This window comes from Amblyomma mixtum, chromosome 3 (assembly GCF_055824585.1).
Source record: "Amblyomma mixtum isolate Tamu chromosome 3, ASM5582458v1, whole genome shotgun sequence".
NCBI lineage: Eukaryota > Metazoa > Arthropoda > Arachnida > Ixodida > Ixodidae > Amblyomma > Amblyomma mixtum.
The window spans coordinates 252,124,293-252,142,285 of record NC_143014.1 but is presented as its reverse complement, the minus strand read 5'-3'; the positions used below and the strand labels follow the sequence as shown (position 1 = coordinate 252,142,285).

At 46.2% G+C, this 17,993-nt stretch overlaps 1 protein-coding gene across 5 annotated transcripts in view; it reads right to left on the bottom strand.

Annotated features, from left to right (window-relative positions):
- Positions 1–250: 250 nt before the first annotated feature.
- LOC149354349 (uncharacterized) overlaps positions 251–17,993 on the bottom strand; it is a 56,717-nt gene continuing 38,974 nt past the window's right edge. For 2 of the 5 annotated variants that reach the window (XM_089583285.1, XM_089583286.1), the window contains 3 exons: positions 14,268–14,483; positions 14,129–14,195; positions 11,994–12,699 (listed from right to left, as the gene is read on the bottom strand). In XM_089583285.1, the coding sequence (XP_089439411.1) occupies positions 12,490–12,699; positions 14,129–14,195; positions 14,268–14,398 (408 nt within the window). In that variant the 5' untranslated portion in view covers positions 14,399–14,483 and the 3' untranslated portion in view covers positions 11,994–12,489. Of the gene's footprint in view, positions 1,589–8,467; positions 10,517–11,993; positions 12,700–14,128; positions 14,484–17,993 lie in introns of those variants that run through there. The other 3 variants (XM_089583288.1, XM_089583287.1, XR_016291307.1) reach the window with 3 other exon arrangements.

The following is a 17,993-nucleotide window of genomic DNA, read 5'->3' as shown; positions in this document are numbered from 1 at the left end:
CTATTCTGTCTATGGAGTTAGACGTCCTCATGCTTTGCCATTTCTTAATCAGATCTTTAGTCTCCTGAGATAGCTTCCCGGTATCCTGTCGAACCATCCTACCGCCTACTTCTACGGCGCACTCCGTAATGATATCTGTGAGATGATCGTTTGTTTCAACATTACGATCTTCAACTTCAGTTAAAGTGGAAAATCTGTTCTACAGCAAAATCCTGAATTCCTCTACTTTCCCTCTTAATGCTAACTCATTAATAACTTCCGCTTCCCTAATTTCCTCCAGTTCCTTTTCAAATCTAAGCTAATACGAGACCTTACCATTCTGTGGTCGCTACAATGGACCTTACCGAGGACCTCCACATCCGCTACAATGCCAGGGTGAGTGCACAGTATGAAGTCTATTTCATTATTTTAGTCTCACCATTGAGGCTCTTCCACGTCCACTTCCTGTTGGCTCGTTTGCGGAAGAAGGTATCCATGATCCGTAAATTATTTCTATCTGCTAACTCTACTAATAACGCTCCTCTGCTATTTCTAGAACCTATGCCATCGTCACCTACCGCCTGGTCTCCAGCTTGCTTCTTGCATACCTTCGCATTGAAGTCGTCCATTAGTACAGTGTACTGTAATTTTACTTTGGTCATCGCCGATTCCCCGTCTTCGTAGAATGCCTTAACGATCTGGTCATCATGGCTTGATGTAGGCGCGTAGGCCTGCACCACCTTCAGCTTATACCTCTTATTAAGCCTAATTGCGATAGCTGCCACTCTCTCGTTGATACTGTAAAACTCCTCGATGTTTCCAGCTATATCCTGATTGATGAGGAATCCCACGCCTAGTTCTAGTCTGTCTGCTAATCCACGATAGCACAATATGTGCCTGCCATTTAGTACTGTATACGCTTCATCTGTCCTCCTAACCTCACTAAGCCCTATGACATCCCAATTAATACCCGCTAATTCCTCCAACAGCACTGCTAAACTAGCCTCACTGGATAAGGTTCTTGTGTTAAACGTTGCTAGCTTCAGTTTCCAATGGCGGCCTGTCTGAAGCAAATGATTCTTAGCACCCTCCGCTGCGTCACAGGTCTGACCGCTGCCCTGGTCTGCTGGTCCGCAGCCACTGGGGACTGAGGGCCAAGGGTTAATTGGGTTGTTCATAGTTGTTGCTCGAATGCTAGAATAGTTTCCTACCAATCAAGAAAATGCAGACACCAAACTATACCATAGGTAAAGTAGCCCGGGCTTGACTTGGGCTCATTGTTTACCAAGGTCGACTCGAAGAATGTGCCAGCATGTCTAGGAAGGTTGTTGTGTACAGATCGCGGTGACCTGTGAGAAATCTGCTCCCGCCACTTGCTGCCGCTGTCCTCAGGAAAAGGGGGAGCCTTTATTTTCCACTTGTGTCATCCGAACGGCGTAGTTGTGGTGTCTACCGTCCCCCATGCGAACGGGTGTCAGCAAGCTGACTTTCTGCAACTAAAGGTGACACGTAGTAATTCTCATCGCCGCCGCCGTCACTGTGTGGGCAGGTGATTTTGCAGCATATCAACACCTTTGTGGACACTTATGTTGTCTGCTCACGGGTGAACCTGCATAAAAATACACTGAGGTTGCAGGTCGCCCTTCATTATAGAATGCACTAAAAGTACAAAGTACGGGGAGCTAATATACATTCACTGAGTGAAAGCTAAACTGTGGAAAGATGATATTAGGGCACACTCACGTACCACCTCGCTCAAACAGCGCCGCCATGTAAGGGTCTAGGGTCTCACGGCCATTGTTAGCAAAAGTAAACAATACGAACACGGCTTGTACGCGGCCAAAGTACAAACATTCTGCTGTGTCGCGCTCTCTCCTGTGTCACTACCGGTTATCTACAAATGCACGAGCCCCAAATGCTCACAGTGGTGCGTAGAGGAGGCCAAGGCAGATAACAAATTCTGTGGCAACGCCACAGCTACGCGTTAAGCTCATATTTTACTCTCGTTGCTCCCCAGCTTATCTGTGTATTATCAGGAACAGTAGTATATGGGAGGTGTGAACTGCGCAAATAAAGCTATAGCTCTGTTGTTAGCCAGCGCCTCGTGACCACACTCATGAAGGTGAAAGTTGACACACACACTCTGACAAACATGAGGCCGATTCACCGACATTGTTTTCGCGCCTCATGGCCACTTATGTTTGCCCAGCAATCACCACTACTCCTTGGAAAGCCTGTCATATCATGTAACAATTGTGAATCAAGCCCTTTCCTGTCCTCCATTGGAATGGCCAAGAGTTATCTGGGGCAGAATCGTCTTTTCTTGGGCTAGTTGGTTTTTCATGATGTAGGTGTTAGCAGCACACACGAAACAAGGACGAACAGAAAAGGGAACGAAACACAGCACTGTTTCGTTGGAGGAATTTGGAGGATGTTTTGTTGTGGATGAAAGGCCAGTCTGCCCCAACCAGCCCTCTCGTGTTTGTGGCAGGAGCCCGACTCTTTACAATTAGATAATGATGCGAATGTAGAGGGATGTGCAAACTAACTTTTTCTGCAGTTTAAACAATGCATCGATTCCAATGGGCTACTTTTTGAGAAGAAAATCGTCTAAAGGTAACCCATTTCCTTGTCATAGGAACCGAAGTGCATGCCAGAGTTTCGTCCCCTTAGATCCTTCAGTTCGCACTTTATAGCAGCTCCATGCCATGGGCGTCTGGAAAGGGGGGCAAGGGGGGGCGGTTGCCCCCCTGGAATTACGGATATTATTTATGCACTAGTTCCTTTTTGATGCTAACCTACCGCCGCCCCCATCCCCGGACATTGGGTGACCCCCCCCCCCTCCCCCCTGGAATAAGTTCTGCAGACGCCCTTGCTCCATGCTAATCACAAACTGCGATGAACTAACGTGTGCTGTCATGTGCGTTAGAATAGAGTAAAAAATGAAATGAAAGCAACACCCTGTTGGCATTGGTACCACAAGGTGACGGCTTAGTACTTCTTATGTATCTGTACAGTAAAATGTAGTTAATTTGAGCCCCTTGAGTTTATAAAATCCGGGTAATTCAAACAGCTGACGCGATGTCGCCCGGAGCCCATGTCAGTCTATGTCGTTGGACGTTTGATAATTCGGATGCTACGCGTCTCACATCAGGTTGTGGGAACAGCTTCACAAAGGGAGGCCGGGTCCAGGTACGACTGGTGCGGCAAGTAATCGGCAAATTAATTCTACTCAATCCTGAATTGCATGCCTCACAGCTGCCCGTGCACCCCTGATGTGCACACAAACAGGAAGCATGATGAAAAATGAACTGCCCTCGCTTTGGGGAACAGTCCGAATGCGTAATTTCAGTTCCGCTTTCCTGCGCTTCACGCCAGCCCTCGGCAATGGCATTCATCGGCCACGCATGGCCACCCAGTGAACTGAACACAGCTCAGCTGAGAGGCGTTCAGACCGCAGATTGGCGAATCTGCTCATTTTTTCTGCTTCCATGTACGTGGTTTTTCCAGTAGTAGTAGTAGTAGTAGTAGTAGTAGTAGTAGTAGTAGTAGTAGTAGAAGCAGTAGTAGTAGCAGCAGTAGTAGTAGCAGCAGTAGTAGCAGCAGTAGTAGTAGTAGTAGTAGTAGTAGTAGTAGTAGTAGTAGTAGAAGCAGTAGTAGTAGCAGCAGTAGTAGTAGTAGTAGTAGTAGTAATAGTAGTAGTAGCAGTAGTAATCTTCATTGATAGTGTTGTTTAGCTGTTCTGCAGAATCATGACTCCCATTTGGGAGTGACTTCATCTGACACACTATGAGTAAGGCTTGAGCCTTCTTGTCAGGTGTGACAAAGTATTCCATGCTTCTCGTGATAGAACTGGCAGGAGTTCTTTCTGCATGTTTCTGCTTGACCATTAGTCCGTTTTTATACACCTAACAAAAATGAACTAAATTCAATACAGTAAAACCTTGATGATATTTTTTTAAATGCAAAAAAAAACCCCGGATTATCCAGGAAAACGTGTGATCAAAACTCATCTTGATTTTCAAAAAATATTACACGAGAATGATGTGCAAAGGCATTTATTTGCATGGGCTCTGCTTGAAGTAGGCAACCGGAGTTCACTGATGAAAGGTGTGATCATTAGATAGGTAGAGCTGCTTTTCTAGCTCCCGCAGATTTTGATCTGCAGCCCTGTTCCCTTTGGCATGGAAAAAACTCCGCAGTGCGTCTAGTCCGGCGATGGCCTGGCTGCAAGAAGCCGGGATGACCTCTCTGCCGTTGTGGTCGTCATCAGATGCTTTGCCATCACGCTGCTGTCAATGGCAACAAACTATGCTAAATGAGCCATCGGCACCGGTTGCCTGAAACTCTTCGTCTATCGCTGCACAGTCGTCACAGAGCACGCTGGGCTCCGAATCCTCGGCCCATTGCACACACCAAAAACCACATCTGTGAAAACAGTTACGCAGTTTAACTTATAACGCTTTCCCACAAACTGTTCAAGCAACGACAGCTTCTTGGGGTCCTGTTGTCGTGAGACACGAGCTAGGAATCACTGCACAACGCACTTTCTGTGAAAGTGCTGCATGTTTTTTGTGATCCCAGTGTCTAAGGGCTGCAGGTCACTGGCTTTGTTGATCCTAAGAAAAATGACACGGATGTTCCGAATAAAGGAAGTGTCCTTCGAGTGAGCCGCGCAGTTGTCCAAAAACAACAAGCCGGTCCTCGCCCTCTCGATCCGAGTCATACATTGAGGTAATGTAAACAGATCTAAAAAATGCCACACGTCATTTACCCTTTCGGTTTGGTTTGGTTTGTGGGGTTTAACGTCCCAAAACGACTAAGGCTATGAGAGACGCCGTAGTGAAGGGCTCCGGAAATTTCGACCACCTGGGGTTCTTTAACGTGCACTGACATCGCACAGTACACGGGCCTCTAGAATTTCTCCTCCAAAGAAATTCCAGCCGCCGCGGCCGGGATCGAACCCGCGTCTTTTGGGTCAGCAGCCGAGCACCATAGCCACTGAGCCACCGCGGCGGCTCCATTTACCCTTTCAAGTTATATTTATAAATGCAAGACAGATGCGCAATATTGCACAAACACAATGGGTTCTTAGTTTTCCCAATTACCCATGGTTTGAGCATATCACTCAGTCTTCATTGAAGCATAGAAGAACCACTACGCAGTCTTTGCTGACTTTGCTGCCGTGGCAATCGTCTCCTTTCAGGCACAGCGTTTTCCTTCGTTGCACTTTGAAAAATAACCCCAGTTCATCGACGTTGTACACATCTCGTTGATCGTATGCATTCAAAATTCCATGGAACGCTGAAATCCAGTTTTCAGTGTAGGCTAGATTAACGCTTGCTGCTTCACCATTCACTAGCTGATAAGTGATGGCATGCCTTGCTCGAATTGAAAGCAGCTGATCCAGCTGTTCTAAGCGGTGAAGTCGTCAATCCCAAGCAGATCTGCTATCTCCCTCAATTTGTAGCGGAGAATACTGCCATTGAAGTTCACACCGGATGTCCTCGCTTGTTTAAACCACTTCGAGATTTTCCTCCAGCTCCCAATGCTCCAGCTCCACAGGCCTGTTTTGTCCCTGTGCCAAACACCAACATGGTGCTGAAGCAAAAACAGTTCGTTCGTTGTGTGTTTCTTCGTCTGTCTTTTGTGTTGTGTAGTAACGTGCTATAACCACGATGCAAAACTAACTAGGTCCTGTTTTAGCACTGCTTGCTGGTGAGTTGCGCGACCTCAATTCTTTAGCATAATTTGTTGTTAGCTGGTGTTATCGTTGTTGTAGCAATAAATGCCTGTTCATGCCAGCCAGAGTGTCGTCCTTTTGCTTTCCTGAGAGCAAGGCCCGCTGTGCTAGGCGTGCACTCGGTAGCGAACGCAATCACCGGGTGCGGTCCAGTAATTTTGAACTGTGTCAGCCACGGTTAAGCAGGAAAAACGCATTTATCCTCCCATTAAAACCTCTACTTCTGACGCCCAACTTGGGGACCACTCTTCGGACATTGGACGACTGTCTGTTCAGTTCGGGGAACACTGTCCAGACTTAACAATTGCTAGGCTTAGCGTGAATTTTGATCGTTAGGACCTGCGGCATGCTTTTCTGAGTGCAGCGTGAATTCCTCGGCAGCATGTTTGAACTTTTGACATGCACAGCACATTTTTCTTCCAAGTTTTGCTCCAAATTTGTTCTCTACGAGAACCACTTGGTCCGCATTGAGGAAGCTCAAGACATAGTGCCTGCAGAGTTACCAAGCATGAAGCGAGTGAGTACGGAAACATCGTGGATAGTCCGAGTTTTCTCTTACATATTTCTCTGCTGTGTGTCTGTCTCAACTGTGGGAGTCACGGCTCCAGGAGCCAAGTGGCCTGGGTGTGCAGGTGCCACTATGAGCTTGCTAGTATTGCGGCTCGGTACCGGGCATTCCGACACCGTCCAATGCAGTGGGCGCTGACCACTCAGAGCTGCTTCATGCAGTGAGCGGGGTAGGGCCACCCTACAGAGCTGATGTTTCCTCATGGCTGCACGTAGGTAGTCTTTTTGGTCATTGTCAGTGTGGTACTTAAGCTTCAGGTTTTTCAAAGTTGCCTGCACCATGTTGGAAGAGACACAACTACCAGACTATGGTGTTGAGGGGGGGGGGGGGGGGGTAAAACTCAAGAAAGGGCTTCGTTCAGTTGAACTTTGCGCTTGCACATCTACCCGAAATGTTTTGCTAGCGAGTTAGCACTGTGCTATGAGGCCCCTGCAGATGCCGTTTCCCCTCCAGTGATGTAGGTGAAAGGCATACAGAGAGCGTTTCGGCAATCATGCAGAGCCAGTGGAGCCACCCAGGCTTGTCCTGTGCACATGGTCACACTGCCACCTGCTGCAACAGCTGCCTGTATCCTGTTCAGCGCATCCATCCAAGGCAGCCGTAGTGAGACTAGTCAGCAGTCATCTCCGGCTGCTGTTACCCTGGCGACTACTGCAGTATTCTGGCCTGTAGTTTTAAACCAGCCTTCTCTTCGCAGGCCCGCGGACAGGTAGTCCACGGGCCATTCAAGTCGTCCTATCGGAACCCTTCACGCTGCCTTCAGAACATGGCGGAAGTTGGTGTAGATGCTGTCAGTGTGACCTCCACTGCAAGACCTGCCTCAAGTGCATAAAGACCAGGAAACTGCTCCATACCATGTACTTCCAGATGCGTACACTTCTTGAAAAGCTAAGTGGGAGCACAGTGAGTACTCTCTGACTTGCAATGGCACTTAGGCTGTAAAAGTTATGCATTGTTTACGAATTTGGGGTCTGATGATATACACAGCCCGTATGCCCCTAGATAACAGCTACTCTACTGAACAAAATAAAAGCATGACATTACTGGCACATCAAAAGGAAACAAAACAGAGGTAACATAATACATAAACGCGTGTAAGGGGTGCAATTTTTTTTAGATTTGAGGGCCAATTTTTAGGATGTGGCCCATACAGACAATGTGGGAAAAAAAAATTAAGTAAAAACACAAGGGAATGAGCAGTATTTATTCTATGTTCAATCGTCACTCGCAGAGTCGGAGTATTCAGACTCTGAGCTGGTGCTGTGCTCTGGTGCATGCTCATCCCACAAGAAGTCATGCAGCATGTCCGCTGTCAATGCATAGCCGTTATTCAGCACTTCCATCACACAGCAAAGCAGCTCTTCTTCCAGTTCGGGAAACTTACATGGCTTGCCTCAGAAAGCACCCTTTTTGCAGCTTGTGTTCCTCAATGCATCCTTTTGGTTGCACCATCGTCAAGCATACTTCTCAGCCACGTGAAATTTCCTGCCCGCTGCACACTTGCTGTGTTTGAGAGCAAACTCCCAGCCATGTAGCTACTAAGGTGCTTGCTCATCGTGCTAAAAACTGCAATGCTCAGTGGCACCACACGAATGCTACAACTACAGTGAACTAACAGGCTACCAGAACTCCCGTGCCTTTGACAGCCACAAAAAACGAGCTGGTGGCACAGATGCCGATATAGATAGTGGGAGCTCGCGGCAGAGGAAAACATTGATGAAGATGACCCACTACCTTGGGCGCCATCCGTGGGCGGCACCTGGAAGCTACTGCGCACATGCGTGGCCTCTGCGACCGTTCCTCGCAGCCAGAGCTGATTGCGGAGGCCACAACATGTGCATTTCGAAGGCTTTCCCGCATGGGTCGTGGAAAGTTCGGGTGCAGCCCTTACATGAATCCTTTTTTTTTTAAATATTTTCTTCATTGGGCTACAGTGAAAATATTTCGGTCCACTGCACCTGACCGTACACTTTCTGGTCTGGCCACTACAGAAGATTTTTATCAAATGGTTTAACAACAACTTTTGCAAAGTGGGTACTGATTAACTTGCAAGCCTAAGTCTTACAGAGGAACCTTAATTCTATGCCTGCATATCATGAATTGACTTAATACAGCACTTAAGTTAATAAATCCTAGCAAGGCCACAAGCACAGGTGGGATTTAACACTTCCTTTATGCTGTGATGTCACGAAGATGTGGCGGTGCTGATGCCGGCAGCAACATTCGCACAGTAGGCAAAACAGGCTGTGCCTAACAGTGCTTACCTCAGATGCTGCAGCTACTACGGAGCCTGCACGGTAATTGCGCCTGCACACAATAAAGGCAGCACCTCTATCAGCTACATGATTGTGGGAGGCACCTGGTAGCATGAAACTGAAAATTATTTAAGTGAGGCTTGAAGCAGGCCGTGGTAGTAAAGCGCAAAGGGTGGCGTTGACTATGCGCCAAAGATTTTGTATCAGGGAAAATGTTATCCTGATTTACCAATACTACACAATTAACATTTGATACACCGCAGCATACACATACCCACAAACACATGCACACACGCACGACACATCTGCCCTACACATAACCACACCTGCACACTTGCGTACATACATGCACTACCACATATAACAATACCGGTTATAACAATATATCGGATATAACAATGGTCAGTTGCAGAACCGTCAGCTTTACCATGTGTTCTAAGGTAAAATAAATCGCTTTTAGCAATGCTGTCATAGCCCATTATCAGTTATAACAATTAAATCTGGTCAAAGAGTGTCATCCATAACAGGGGCAAAAATGTGGAAACGCTGCAACTGCATCAGGAAAAGCGCGTTTCACAGCGCGCGAATGTCGAGCCAACCAACGAACAGGCCAGTGCAGCAATGCAAAAGACCACGCACTCGGAGACACGACCACCGGGCGTGTCGAGTATGGTGCTTGTGGCAGCGATGCAAGCAAGAGAACTGACAGATGCATTCCCCTTTGCAAAAGGCTCATGCAGAGAAGTACAGAGCATGGTAGGGAGCATTAGTGGAGCAGTCCATTATCAACGTTTCTCAGGGGTGAGCCACTCACAGAAAGAAAATGCGCCGATGCGTTTCTCTTTGTTTTTGCATTCTGAGCTACGGCTGGCACCACCAGCGCGTGCGTTGTCCCATCTTCTCTTGTTTTTCGCTAACTTGGCCACGGTCTCTGCTTGGCAGGAGTCACTGCATCAGGCGAGCTGCTGCATTGCTGCATTGGCCATGCGCGCCATGCGTACTCCCAATAAATCAGTGCGGTGCAAGTGCATTGCCAGCATTCTTTTTCTCTTGTCAGCTGTCACCGTACCCTTGGTTCTGCACGCTCTTTGGACTTCCCGTAAGAACTGCATCGGAAAGCGGGCTTGCCAGTGATGCGGAGTCGCACGAAGCTCCTGTCAGTGCAGTGATGATGGTGCTCTGGTCATCGATGAACAGTAATCATTGCAGAGTGTTGAGTAGAAGAATTCTTGCGCACTGACGATGCAGCCATGACAAATGAAGACCTCACCGACGAGGCGATCATAGCTGCTGTCACCGGTACGGACAGCAGAGGAACCTTTGCAAGCTATAATAGCAAAAGCTCGTCATTCGACCTACATTAATTCATTAATCCGGTAATTTGAACTGCCAGCACGTTCCTGGCTGACACCCATGTAAATCTATGGCATCGTACACTCGCTAATTCGGACATTACGGGTCTCACACCGGTTAATTCGAATGTGCTCCCGAAGGGTGCCTGCATCCAGGTATGATTAGCGCGGCAAGCGATCGACGAAATAAATAGCCCTGTTCAAACCTGAATTCTATGCTGCAGAGTCATCTGTGCACCTGAGATGTGCATACAATGCCAAGCATGACGACAAATGCACGGCCCCGTCTCGAAATCAGACCGCGTAATTTCCGTTTCGCTTTTCTGAGCATTGTGTAAGCCCATAGCAGCCAGCTAACCGAGCACTGTTGCGTGCCCTTTCAGGCGCTGATTGACGCGATCGCATTCGTCCACGTGGTTCTTTCTCCGGTTCTCCCAGTGCGGCGAAATTATGCACTCGTCACGTGCCGTTTGCTGCTTCTGCAGTGAAGCCTCCTCACACGCGACGCTGCCGCTTGTAAAGGGTTGACACAGTAGCGGTGGAGCTCCAACGCTTGCGCGTCCCACCATGAACATTGTCGGGGAGGCCCTTAGCACTTTTGAGTAGTTCTGCTTCGACACTGCAGACAGTATGCATGCAATAAATAAAGCATCAATGAAAATGTGAAAAAAAAAATCATTGTGCCATTCTCATCTCAAAAGCAAGCCACCATTGTCCAGTATTTCATCAAACAAATATACCATGACGCCATCGGTTCTTGTAAGTTTATCAGGGTCATTCGATAGTTTGAACATTTTCAGGTCCCCTGAAGTTCGAATTAATGAGCTTTTACAGGCATTAGAACAATTAAATCACTCTGGGTGCTTGCTGTCAATAAATGCTCTGAAGTTTCTCATCTCTTTTTTTTTCTGGACCAACCTGGTTATAACAATTATCAGTTATAACAATGGTATTTCCATGGCAGTTCAATATTGTTATAAGTGAGTTTGACTATAATTATGCTCAGTGCCATTTTTGTTTGCACGGGGGGCTAACTAGCTCAATCACAGCTGAGGGTGCGTCCCCTTGTGGCTAGCATGAGAAGAGACTATATTCATTCACACTACCAATCAGGTGATACAGAAATTTGTAAAATATAACCAACTCCTACATATAGCCTTCACTGATTACGAGAAAGACTTTGAGTCAGTGGAAACCTCAGCAGTCATGCAGGCATTGTGGAATTAGGGTGTAGAAGAGTCGTATATGAAAATACTGGACGATATCTATAAGGACTGCAGAGTTACCATAGTCCTTCATAAAGTCAGCAATAAAATTCTATAGGAAGGGTGTCAGACAAGGAGACACAATCTTGCCAATGCTATTCACCGAGTGTTCACAGGAGGTTTTCCAAGGCCTGGATTGGGAACAGATGGGGATAAGAGTTAATGGAGAATGCCTAAGTAATCCACCATTCGCTGATGACGCTGCCTAGCTAAGTCACTAAGGCAATGAACAGCAAAGAATGATCAATGAGTTGGACAGGCACAGCAGTAGTGTCAGTCTAAGAATTATTATGCAGAAAACCAAAGTAGTGTTCAACAGTCTCGCAAGGAAACAGCAATTAACAGTTGGTAGCTAGGTGCTGGAAGTGGTAAGGGAATATGTCTTTTTAGGGCAGGTAGTGACAACTGATCCAGATCATGAGAGGGAAATAACTAGAAGAATAAGAATGGTGTGGAGCACATATGGCAAGTTCTCTCAGATAATGAAAGGCAGCTTACCAATATCCGTCAAGAGAAAAGTATAAAACAGCTGTATTGTACTGGTACTCACCTATGGGCCAGAAACATGGAGGCTAATGAAAAGGGTTCAGCTTAAGTTAAGAACAACACTGCAAGCTACGGAAAGAAAAATGATAGGTGTAACATTAAGAGACCGTTAGCGGGCAGAGTTGGTGAGCGAATAAACACGGGTTAATGACATCCTAGTCAAAATGAAGAGGAAGAAACAGGCTTGGGCAGGGCATGTAATGCGAAGGCAAGACAATCACTGGTCCTTCAGGCCAACAGAGAGGATTCCAAGAGAAGGCAAGTGTAGCAGGAGGCAGTAGAAAGTTAGGTGGGTGGATGAGATTCAGAGGTTTGCAGGGATACGGTGACTGCAGCTGGCGAAGTTAACAGCAGAAACATGGGAGAGGCCTTTGCTCTGCAATGGGCAGTCAGGTTGATGATGATGATTTTTTTACAATGACATGCTAAAATTCTGTCATTCTTATGCAGCTACATTGGTAGGAATTGCATATTTTAACAAATGCAAAAACTAACAAAAGCCTGTTCAGCTCTTTTCATTGCATGACGAGTTATTTGGCACTATTTCATGAAGTGGTACATGCAATTCTGAGCTTGTGTGCAAGGTGACAGCCGTGGACAGGCATAGTTTGAGTTGCAGGGAATTTTTTATTCGTTTCTGCTACTGAATGGTAGAGGTAGTAGACAATGAATATCAAAGTATGTGGAAACAAGAGCGAGTACATGTAGCCACATCTGCCACACATAGTTTACAAGCGAGTGGTATTATTCGGCCTCAGCCATAGTTCAAACAGCCGAGCTACTAGTCAACTGGGTGCAGTGCTGCCATCCTCAAGCTCACCTGGAAAGGCACATGTCCGGATGCATTGCCTATATGTGAGCAGACAAATAAGGCTCTCCAGCATCCATTAAGTGCTGTGCTGACAACATACTGCAGAGAAGGTGTGTCCACAGGTGGGGAGAGCATATCTGTTTGGCCAAGATGATGCCAGCGCTGCTCCCAACCACCATCCTGAAATGAAGCCAAGATAGACAATACAGAGTGTCAAACTGATGATTTTGCTGAAAAGCTAGCGTACAAATCAATGGTAGCTTTCTGCTTGCCAGCAACCTCGCAAGAATATTCACGGTGCCAAGGTATTTTCTGGAATAGCTGTACATGCAAAACACGTGCCTGTGTATTTAGTCCCCTTTTGTGATTCGAAGAAATTAAAGCAGCGCCTGCAATCCTCCGAAACCCTCACCCAATGCATGTGTAAGGCTTGTGATGCCTTCCCCATTTGCTGCTGCTTTGCCTCTTCCTACTGTGAGCCTGCTAGCAACTGCATTGTCACCTCATTTGTTTGCAGATATGCAGAAGGTCCTAGGACCGCAGCCTTATTTATTATTTAAATCTTTCTGTCCGACACTTATCCTGCATTTTTAACGCTTGCCAAGGTGGTTCGATCCTGCTGAGAGAAAGTCCTAATCAATTTGGGAATTATAGGCTACTATCCTCCCATAGCTGTATGAATACCCTGTTCAAAAAAGTTACAACTACCAGAATTACACAATTTTGCACTAGAATAACATCCTGTCATCATGACAGCATGCTTCCCAGAAATACAAATCTACCATCACAACTTTGCTATCTGTGACTGGCATAAATAATGATGCACTCAGCAATAACAATATTTCCATCGGAGTATTGCTGGATATTAAAAAAGCATTCGGCACAGCATATTTTAATACCTTATGCAAATATGGGTTCAGGTGTCTGTCTCTTGATTTCTTTCTGAAGTTATCTGAATTTGCGATGCCAGTGCGTTACCACTGGTGAACATAGGTCAAGTACAATGCGTTTCATATTTGTGAGTATTCCGCAGGGCTCAGTCCTTAGACCCATAGTCTTCATTCTATACATGAACAATTTACTTGACAGCCGAAGTAATACCCACGCTATTATGCATGCTCATGACACTTCACTAGTGGTTACCTCTAAGTTTTTTAAAACTGCCACATAAATTTTAAGTGCTGAACTTAAGCTTGTTCGTAAATGGTTTCCAACAAAGGCTTTCTCTCAATACCAAAACTAAGTATGTTATGTCCCCTTATAAAGAATGTGTGAATGTGCCCTCCATAATACCGATGGAAAATAACAACATAGAAAAAGTCAGCATAATTCAACATCTGGGTCACTGGGCGTAACCTTAGATGTCACTTTGAGCTAAGAAACTCTCATTGAGAAACTATCTTATGCATACTTCATTCTTAGTAAAGCTGGGTGTCATTCTGAAATGCACATGCTAAAAACTTTATACTTTAGCTTTGTTAAGTCACAATTAATTTACAAAACTTTCAGTGAACCTGTTTTAAGCCTGCAGAAACGGGCATTGAGAAAACTAAAAAAACAAACAAATAGATGATTATCATTAGATTAAAGGCAAATGATGCAGTTTTACCTTGGCCATAGCAGTGAGACTGGCAACTCGCTGGACGCAAGTCATGGGCCACTGCCTGACCACACCACTGGATGGGAGGAGAATTGAGCCGCACGTTAGGGCTAGAGCCCACGACTGGTGTTACATCCCGGGCACCAACCCCAGGTACTGGCAGGGCAGTGAGGTCAGACTGCCTTCCACACAGGTAGTGCTGTGATGAGATTGAGCCAAACAGGCCCAGGAGGATGCTCTGTGAACAGCCACCACCCTCTCCGCACTTGCGCCTGACATGCTTCCCGTTGCGTCTCACAAGTGGTTGCAGTGGCTTGCGCTGCAGCAACTCAGGCTGGTGCATTAGTTGTGGTTATGCCTTGGCCTGCAGAATGCAACAGAGCACAGGAGAAAATGCTGACAACGCATAGCCAAACACAGCATAACTCAGTACTGCCAAGAGCACTAGCATGGACAAAGAGCTGGCCTAGATTATTCAGCGTAGGCCTCCTCACTGGAGATCACTTTCACATAGGCTTTGATCGTAAGTAACAAAGAAAAAGTAACCACTGCATAAAAAGAAGAGCTCATTTTCAGTTTTCTTTTTTTTTTTCAGAATGTGGGAGGTATAAATCAGGCACTATATGATGTGTTCAAATTCAGTTAAAAATTTGGTTATTCAACAAAATATCCACAATGCAGGGTTATTTCTTTTTAATGTGATAGCATTAGAAGCCTTATCGGTGAAAAAAACCAGCGTCACAAAATTCCCAAGTGGCAGGCTGCATCACCTGCCACCTGCTGCCTGTCAACCGTGGCAGGTGGCGTACGTACAGAGTTCGGGAAGAGCATTGCATGGGAACAGACACCCGAGTCTTGCAAGCCCCACTACTGAAGTCCGGCAAAGGCATCAACAGCTTCGGAAGCTATCGCACTGACAACACAATGTAATTAGGTGTGACTGTGAACTAGTGTAGCAAAGATAATCACTAATAGTGCGCGTTCTTGTGTACCACATCAAATGCTCTGCTTTTTGCTCTTCATTTTTGAGCAACATATAAATGACAGACTGCATCAAAAAATGCCCTTCAGCAAACCAGGTATTGCCAACTTTTGTTCCTAGATAGCAAAAACTGAAAAGCAGCCATTTTAAGTGCCGAGCAGCTTCGGAGAACCTTCCTGCATTTCATCTCCCTGTCTTGATCTGCCTCCCTCACAAGCTAGGAGCATGTCAGTGGGCATATTCGATTTTCCAGTCCTGGACTACTCGCTGACAGGTCTCGGCTTCCACTCTGACAGGAAACACCATCATGGTCACATGACCTGCTTGCCAGGGGCTGCTTGCGGACTCGCCGCTGGAGCTGGGCTACCCCTCGGTTACCGTACCAGGCCGCTGTCATCTGCTACCAGACAATGTAAGCCATGGCCGCCAGAGGCAGAAGCAATGCCGTGCGTTCGATCATGATACTGAGTAGATTTCAAGACCATGCTGCCAGCTTAGCATAGGTGCATGACAGAACTCAGCTTCAGGGGTATGCTCACCGCTGCTGCTCATGGCGAAGTTCGCACAAAGTAGCCCAACTCATTGCAGATAACCAGATAGACGAAAGCCTTCGCAAAAATGTTGACAAGAAGAGCTATAGTTGCTCCAGTATACGAGTGGTTCACCTGCAATGCTTTCAGGCAAGTGCACAGAGAGCATGTCACAAAAGAAAATAGAATGAAGATGCAAGAACAAAAAGTCTTACAATGGCCCAGAGAGCAGCTGTGGAGCTCATGTGAAGGTTTAACGACCGATATCGTCCTCCAGGAACACCAAATGCACACAGTCTAACCCAATATGGCTCCAGCGCAGCGCTTTTTCCAGGCAGTTGTCATCTGCTGCCTTCCCCACAACCCCAAGTATCCCGTGGACTGGCAGAAATGAAAAACAGAGTTGCTATGGCAATGCAGGCAGCTTTCTGACCGGTGGGAGGAGCTTTCGGGTCAGTCCCGGCCTGTCCGGGACTACTTGCGGACTTGAGTCCGGCATTCAATTTTCTAAGGCTGCCTGAGAAAATTGAATGCAGGACTCGAGTCCGCAAGTAGTTCCGGACATGCCTGGACTGAAAAACAAATGCGCCCAGTGTGGGCAGATCTCAGTGGTCCGCCAATAAGAGCTATGTACAGTACCTGTGTTTCTTTTATCTAAAAAAGTAATTCAGCGCTACCTTTTTTTGGATAAGCACACAGACATACATGATATGACAGGGCGGGTGCTGACTCCAATTAAGTTTAATGAAATACACATTTCTGCACATGCAAGTTTATGACCATAGCAAAAAAGCATTACAGATTAAGGAGAGCAGACAACAATTTATTGCCTATATTCTAGTAATCTTATTTCAATAGCTTGCAGGGAGCTTAAAGTGGTGCTGATGCATGCGTCGCCTCTCTTCTTGATAAAAAATGCTTCCAAAAGTTTGCATACTAATTTATCTTCATTTCTAGCTAAAATTTCGATTTCCTCAAGTCTTGGCTCACAGTTGTCATATCTTTCCTCTTCCCTGGCATGAAAGAGCATATAGAAAAGGATAACATTAAAAGAAGTTTAAAATAACTTACCTGAGAACACTACTCTAAAATAAGTACAAAACTTCTGCTAGTTTCTATGTGCCATGTGGTAATTACTGCTTTGTCTACCCACAAAAACATCTTCTTGAAGGCCCATTTTCGGAAAGAAATTGGGTTCAATTTGATTTTTTTGAAATCTTCTCAATGTGCAAAAATCAGGTAAAACTAGGGTTTTACCCAGTAACAAAGGGCCCTATGCAAAAGCATGAAAAAGCCCACACTATGATATGTTTTCCTTTCAAATATATGCACTACATATGAAAGTGCTGGAAAAATGAATAAGCCTGTATCTTTGCAACAATGATGACTTGACAACAACATGAACAACAGCTGGAGTCAAATCATAGTTTGACTGCACTCCAGAGTCTCTAGAGAAGCTCATACTTTTCTATGGTGAAAAAATAGAGAACTTTAAAGTGATGCCTGGATGCTCTACAACAGTAGCTCTGGGAACTCAGTTCACTTGCACTAGTAACTGGTGTGGGACCTTCCTTGAGAAAGGAAGGGGTGCAGTACCGTGCCACAATGCCCAGCCTCCCTCTTCCAAGGCCTTCTTTCCACCCCGGTTAAGAATGGCGATGAGGAGTTCAGCTCGAATCTGCAACTTTTCTACCCGGAAAACAAGTATGGGGGGGCATCTACGCCCAGTACGACACAAACGAAGATTGGAATCCAGAGCTCCTTTTCAGGAATGACCGAAACAGGACCCAGTGACCAACTGACTACGATATATGTCTGGCCCTACCGAAGACTTGGGTCGCAGCACAGCCTGCCTAATCCCCCAAATCATAACACCAATGCGTGCAAATAAAGGATCTCTGCGTAGTGGCTCTCTTGATGCCAGAAACAAGCTGGCCTTGTGCTCTCCAGGTTTGGGCCACATGCAAGCCACCTACAGCCTTTAGAGCACCCACTGCATGCCAAGGTCTCAATGGCATCCTGCATCCTGCATGCACGCGTCTCTACTCAGAAGTGTCCACAACTGTAGGTGGTTGTGAGGTTTGTGGACTCCTACTGGATACGCCTCCATCCATGCCTGGCCTCAGCATTGATACTCCAAGGAATAATGTGAACTGTTTGAAATGCTGGTAACTGGTGCTGGAATGTGGAATGTAGTCTGACTCTGCCCTCAGAGTCAGACCCATCTGCACATAAAGCAAATAAGTCTAGTTTCTTTAACCTCCCATCATCCATGCTCTTCGCTCAATGGCAGTCGTGTCCTGGTGGGAAGAGCAGAGAATTAGACAGAGGATCTGCCCAGTTTTGTGAAAGACTACTATGT